The sequence below is a fragment of the Pseudorasbora parva genome, chromosome 24 (genome assembly GCF_024679245.1).
Source record: "Pseudorasbora parva isolate DD20220531a chromosome 24, ASM2467924v1, whole genome shotgun sequence".
Taxonomy (NCBI): domain Eukaryota; kingdom Metazoa; phylum Chordata; class Actinopteri; order Cypriniformes; family Gobionidae; genus Pseudorasbora; species Pseudorasbora parva.
The window spans coordinates 18,834,268-18,841,099 of record NC_090195.1 but is presented as its reverse complement, the minus strand read 5'-3'; the positions used below and the strand labels follow the sequence as shown (position 1 = coordinate 18,841,099).

The 6,832-nt window shown below is 51.6% G+C and overlaps 1 protein-coding gene across 1 annotated transcript; it reads left to right on the top strand.

The window, feature by feature from the left end:
• The first annotated feature begins 391 nt into the window (after window positions 1–391).
• On the top strand, window positions 392–5,483 carry LOC137063812 (putative SCAN domain-containing protein SCAND2P). The gene is made up of 2 exons (XM_067435078.1): window positions 392–1,919; window positions 5,245–5,483. The coding sequence occupies exons 1-2, from the start codon at window positions 783–785 to the stop codon at window positions 5,266–5,268; spliced, it is 1,161 nt and encodes a 386-aa protein (XP_067291179.1). The 5' UTR covers window positions 392–782; the 3' UTR covers window positions 5,269–5,483.
• The last annotated feature ends 1,349 nt before the right edge of the window (window positions 5,484–6,832 follow it).

Genomic DNA, 6,832 nt, shown 5'->3' with positions numbered 1-6,832 from the left:
GAGGGGTTTTGCCTATTGTGTGTGTTTTTTTTGGATTTGTGTGTAGAGTTCTGAGAATATGAGGCATGCTTTCAGAAAATGTGTGTAAACAATCGAGAAAAACTGTAACCATTAAAACACAAACTAATGCAATGTGTAATTCAAAATACAGGTAAAACACCTGTAAAAAAAACAATATGGAAAATTCCTTCATATTGTACATTGACTTGTGCCCTATTTTTACTGACTTTTTTTTACAGTGTACAGTACAATGTGTAAAGTGACATTTTGTTACAGTATTATTAAAGGTCCATGTCAACATTTTGGGCATGTTGAAATAAATGAGTTTCTTCAGTCTGCATCATTGGTCTTGTGTAGTGTTTGGTGGATTTACATTATTGTGGCAGGGGAGGCGTGGTTTTGCGGGATCGGCAGAGGGAGAGAGGAGGCGGAGCCGAGCGGGGCGTAAGTGGGTTAAGTGCAAATGACTAACACCTGTCTCTGATTGCAGTAGTTGGCGTGGAGAGACGGCTTATAAGCCACAGCAGAGAGAGACGAGAGAGAGAGAGTTTGGACTGGGACTCGGAGCGCAGCCTGTCTGGAGAGTGATAGCAGTGCAGAGTGTTGAAACCTGTGTGTGAAGTTTAATGAGTTGATGTGCCCTCGAGCACGTGTTTTGTTTGAAAGTAAAAGAGTAATAAAAGTGACGAGTCCCAGTAACGCCGACCCCGCCTTCTTCCTTACATCCTTGACCCGAACCACACTGGTGCCGAAACCCGGGAGGAAGAAGTGTGCACGCCGCCATGGAAACTCCATCCCGCCACCCACTTGCGGACCTAGTGCAATCGCTCGCGGGCCTCCACCAGGAGACTCATCAAGATCTGCGGGCCGTCAGGGAGGAGCAGCAAAAAAGATTTGAGGCGCTCCTCCAGGCCCAGCATGAGGACCGCGAGCTGTTCCGGAGCTGGATGGACCGGGAGGTTCAGGCCAGTCCCAAACCCACCAGCGACTCAGCCGCCACCATCGCGCTCTCGAAGATGGGACCGATGGACGACCCGGAGGCGTTCATCGACCTCTTCGAGAGGTCCGCCGCCGCTCGGGACTGGCCCAAGGAGGACTGGCCAATGCGGCTCCTGCCCCTGCTATCGGGAGAGGCGCAGGTAGCCGCCCACCAACTGCCAGTCAAGAACCTCCTGGTCTACGACGACCTCAAGCGCGCCATCCTGCAGCGGGTCGGCCGGACACCGGAACAGCACCGCCAGCGGTTCCGGACACTGGCGCTCGAAGAGTCCGGCCGGCCCTTCATCTTCGCGCACCAGCTCCGGGACTCGTGCCGCAAGTGGCTGATGGCCGGAGAATGCGACGCCGAGGGGATCATCGATCGCGTGGTGCTGGAGCAGTTCGTCGCGCGGCTTCCGAAGAAGACCGCGCAGTGGGTCCAGTGCCACCGCCCGGCGTCGCTGGACCAGGCCATCCAGTTGGCGGAAGACCAGATGGTGGCGTGCCACGGGGTCGGCGAGCCCTTGCCAGCGGCTTCTCTCTCTCTCTCTTCTCTCTCTCTCTCTCCTCCTAACCCCGCCCCGTCTCTCTCTAAACCTGTCCCCGCTCCCAGGTCCAGAGCTGGAGTGCCGCCCCGGCCGGCGCCGAGGTGGAGAACGGGGCCCGCGGCCGAGACAGCGGCGACTCCCCGGCCGGCGGCCCGGGGAGGAGGGAGCCTCGATCCCTTCCCGGGGTCCTTATCTCCGTCCCTCTCTCCACGCCAAGGGCTGGACCCACTTCCAGCCACTAGGGCGGCGGGGAGGCCTGGGCCGGCTTGTTGGCGCTGTGGGGACCCGGGACACTTTATTGATCGGTGTCCGATGATGGAGGTGGGGACGCTGGTCCGGGTCCCCGACGCGCCACAAGCCGCCCCCGATCAAGCTGGCCTGTACCAGATACCCGTGAGTATCAAGGGGGGTACCTATCAGGCTTTGGTGGATTCGGAGTGTAACCAAACCTCCATCCATCAAAGCCTGATTTCACCTAGGGCATTGGATAACAGCCGCATGGTTAAAGTGAGGTGTGTGCACGGGGAAGTGGTGGACTATCCGTTGGTGCCCGTGGATATCCAATTTAGGGGTCAAACGCATAGTGTTGAGGTTGCAGTTAACCCGCGCCTCCGGCATCCCATAATTCTGGGGACGAATTGGCCAGCGTTTAATAAATTATTAGGGCACTTATGTGTGGATGCCTCTTGGGGGAAGAACGGAGGTGGGAGGATAGCGGTTGCGCAGGCGGGCGAGGTGGATTCGGGACCGCCGGGGGCAGTTCCAGGGGAACCGAGCGCAATGGGTCCGCCCATCTTCTCAGAGCGCGATGACTTTCCCTTGGAACAGTCCCGGGACGAGACGCTCAAAAATGCCTTTGCTCAGGTCCGCTCCATCGACGGCCACCGCGTCCACCCTGAACAACCGCTCTCCTATCCGTACTTCTCAGTAATAAATAACCGCTTGTATCGGGTGGTCCAAGACACCCAGTCAAAGCAAGATACAACGCAATTGTTAATACCAAAAAGCCGCCGGGAAATGCTTTTCCAGACGGCTCATTCTAATCCAATGGCGGGGCATTTAGGTCAAACGGCCACATTAAACCGTCTCATGGCCCGATTCTTTTGGCCGGGCATTCACGAGAATGTACGCCGGTGGTGTGCGTCTTGTCGGGAATGTCAGTTGGTGAACCCACCGGCCACCCCAAAAGCACCGTTGTGCCCTCTCCCATTAATGCAGGCCCCCTTCGAAAGAATTGGTATGGACCTCATCGGGCCATTGGAACGGTCCGCACGGGGACATCGCTTTGCGTTGGTGCTCGTGGACTACGCAACGCGATATCCCGAAGCAGTTCCTCTCCGCACGATTTCGGCGAAAAGTGTGGCGAGCGCTCTGTTTTCATTAATCTCCCGGGTGGGAATCCCGAAAGAGATTCTCACCGATCAAGGCACGGCGTTTATGTCACGGACGATCCGCGAACTATACGAATTATTGGGCATTAAGGCGATCCGTACCAGCGTCTATCACCCACAGACAGATGGTCTGGTGGAACGTTTTAATCGCACGTTAAAAACCATGATTCGTAAGTTCGTTCACGAAGACGCCAAGAATTGGGATAAATGGCTTGAGCCTCTGTTGTTCGCTGTTCGCGAGGTCCCCCAAGCCTCCACGGGGTTTTCCCCCTTCGAGCTGCTCTATGGGCGCCAGCCGCAGGGGGTGCTGGACGTCCTTAGAGAAGCTTGGGAGGACGGGCCTTCAGCGAGTAAGAACGAAATTCAGTATGTCCTGGACCTAAGAGCAAAACTCCACACGTTGGGGCGGCTATCCATGGAGAATTTGCTCCAGGCTCAGGACAGACAGAAACAGCTCTACAACAGAGGTGCGAAGCTGCGACAATTTTCACAGGGAGATAAAGTGCTTGTATTGCTGCCCACGTCCAGCTCGAAATTGCTCGCAAAGTGGCAAGGACCCTTTGTGGTCACGCGGCGAGTCGGAGAACTCAACTATGAGGTGAGCCGGTCAGATAGGGACGGGGCACGTCAAATCTACCACCTCAACCTCTTAAAAAAATGGTCAGAGGCGGAGTCAGTGATGCTAGCGACGGTAGTGGGCGGGGAGGAGGATCTCGGGCCGGAGGCGGTCCAAAAGCCTCATTCTCTCGCTCTGGCCCCGGGGGGGGATCACCTCTCACCCTCGCAGCTCACTGACGTGAAACAGCTACAGGCCGAGTTTGCCGACGTGTTCTCGCCCCTACCGGGGCGGACTGACCTCATCCAACACCACGTTGAGACGGAGCCGGGCGTGGTGGTTCGCAGTCGGCCATATAGACTACCGGAACATAAAAAGAAGGTAGTGCAGGACGAATTAGAGGCGATGCTGGACATGGGGGTAATAGAAGAATCTAACAGTGATTGGGCGAGCCCGATAGTTTTGGTGCCCAAAACGGACGGCTCCGTGCGATTCTGTGTAGATTATCGGAAAGTCAACGCGGTGTCAAAATTCGATGCGTATCCAATGCCAAGGGTGGACGAATTGCTTGATCGGCTAGGGACCGCTCGCTTTTATTCGACGCTGGACTTAACGAAGGGATATTGGCAGATCCCCTTGTCTCCAATGTCTAAAGAAAAGACCGCTTTTACCACGCCGTTCGGATTGCACCAATTTGTCACGCTTCCGTTCGGGTTGTTCGGGGCCCCAGCAACCTTCCAGCGACTGATGGACAGGATTCTCCGGCCGCACGCTGCATATGCCGCTGCCTATCTAGATGACATTATCATCTACAGTACGGACTGGCAGCGCCATATGCAGCATCTGCGTGCTGTACTGAAGTCGCTGAGGAGGGCGGGGCTAACCGCCAACCCGAAGAAGTGTGCGATTGGGCGGGTAGAAGTAAAGTATCTGGGCTTCCACTTGGGTCATGGGCAGGTGCGTCCCCAAATTGATAAGACAGCGGCAGTTGCGACTTCTCCGAGACCCAAGACCAAAAAGGAGGTTAGACAGTTCCTGGGGCTAGCGGGATATTATAGACGGTTTGTGCCTAATTATTCGGACCTCGCTAGCCCGCTGACTGATCTAACTAAAAAAGAGGTACCAGATACGGTTCAGTGGACGGAGCGGTGCCAGCAGGCTTTTACCCAGATAAAGGCTGCTCTGTGTGGTGGTCCGCTCTTACAGGCTCCTAATTTTTCTCTCCCTTTTATTCTGCAGACCGACGCGTCGGACAGGGGGTTGGGCGCCGTCCTGTCCCAGGAGGTGGAGGGTGAGGAACGGCCGGTGCTGTACATCAGCCGTAAGCTCTCTAAGAGGGAGGCGGTGTACAGCACCATAGAGAAAGAATGTTTAGCCATCAGGTGGGCCGTCCTCACCCTTCGCTACTACCTCCTGGGGCGGGAGTTCACCCTCTGTTCGGACCACGCCCCTCTGCAGTGGCTCCACCGCATGAAAGATACCAACGCGCGGATCACCCGGTGGTATCTAGCTTTACAGCCATTTAAATTCAAGGTGGTCCACAGGCCGGGTGCTCAGATGGCTGTGGCTGACTTCCTCTCCCGGAGGGGGGGGGGGGGGGGGGGGGGGAGGCTGCAGGCCGGATGGCTCCCCGGCCTGAGTCGGGCGGTGGGGGTATGTGGCAGGGGAGGCGTGGTTTTGCGGGATCGGCAGAGGGAGAGAGGAGGCGGAGCCGAGCGGGGCGTAAGTGGGTTAAGTGCAAATGACTAACACCTGTCTCTGATTGCAGTAGTTGGCGTGGAGAGACGGCTTATAAGCCACAGCAGAGAGAGACGAGAGAGAGAGAGTTTGGACTGGGACTCGGAGCGCAGCCTGTCTGGAGAGTGATAGCAGTGCAGAGTGTTGAAACCTGTGTGTGAAGTTTAATGAGTTGATGTGCCCTCGAGCACGTGTTTTGTTTGAAAGTAAAAGAGTAATAAAAGTGACGAGTCCCAGTAACGCCGACCCCGCCTTCTTCCTTACATCCTTGACCCGAACCACAATTATATTTGTACATTGTTGATGGTAGCCTACTCTAATCATAGGGAAGTAGAAGTGCTAAAAGTGTTTTAGGTTTATCACAGTAGAGTGTAACTCGTGCAAAGAGAGTATTGTAATGTGAAACGTGTGTGTTTGGTAACAAAGTGTGGTTTTTAAAAAGAAGTGTATAGTTTTTACAAGTGTTTAATTATGCAAAGGATCTGTAGTGTTTAGCTAATTGGCTGTGTGGTTGTGCTAATTGTGTGTAGTGTTTTGAAAACACGGGCCCTGTTTTGAAAATCGTGCTTAAGCAATCCAAAAAAACTGTAACTCAAATTTTGTATTTAAATGAACTCAAAATTTTAAGGCAACCAGGTCACTTATTTTTTAAATATTTGTTTAGAGTGTGTTTAATTTATATAGATTTGAAGTTTTAAAAACCATACCTTAAACTGTTCACCTCAAAATGAAAATTGCCCATGATTTACTCACCCTCAAGTCATGTGTATAGGCCATTCTTCTCGGAATCTGAGTTATATTAAAAAAGTTGTGGCTAATCCAAGCATTTGAATGGCAGTGAATTGTTGCCTCATTTATGAATTCCCCAAAAAGTGCAACTATCCATCCTATAACTGTTCCACGCGGCTCCAGGGGGTTAATAAAGGCCTTCTGAAGTGAAGTGCCACGTTTGTGAAAGAAAAATATCCATATTTAAACCTTTATTTTAATTTAAAATTATTTTAAAAATAATTACAAATATTAGCCAGGACTTTTTTTATTATAACTCAGAAGTCTTATACACCTAGGACGACATGAGGGTAAGTAAATCATGGCCAAATTTTAATTTCTGGGTGAAGTAACCATTTCAATTTCACAATTTTGATTTTTTTTTTTTTGTTCATGAAAGACTGAAAGCTGGATATTTAAAACTCTGGGAGAGCAGGGATACCAACCATTATTTCATGTTGATTTCTTGTTTGATTTGGTCACAATATTATAAAACAAACTGAAATCATATTCACTTCTACTCTTTTATGTTGACTCTGAGGCAGTATCATAATACAGAGAATGAAAAACTAACCTTCTACGTTTATATTGTAAATACAATTGTTAGGCTTAACTGATTCAATTTACGTTGTAATTTCTCTCCCATTCCAATAATTTGATGTCCATCTCTTCTTATTACACTCTAGCATATTCTAACTTTAGTTAAACTTGTAAAATTATAATAAAGTGTCTTACTCTTACTATTCCTTTGCTGTCAGCCTGTACTGTCTGATTTGGCTGATGCTCCGTGGGCTCTTCCTCATTCTCTGAGCCCTCATTTTTTTCTCCTCTCAGCACTTTCGGATATGCTCTGC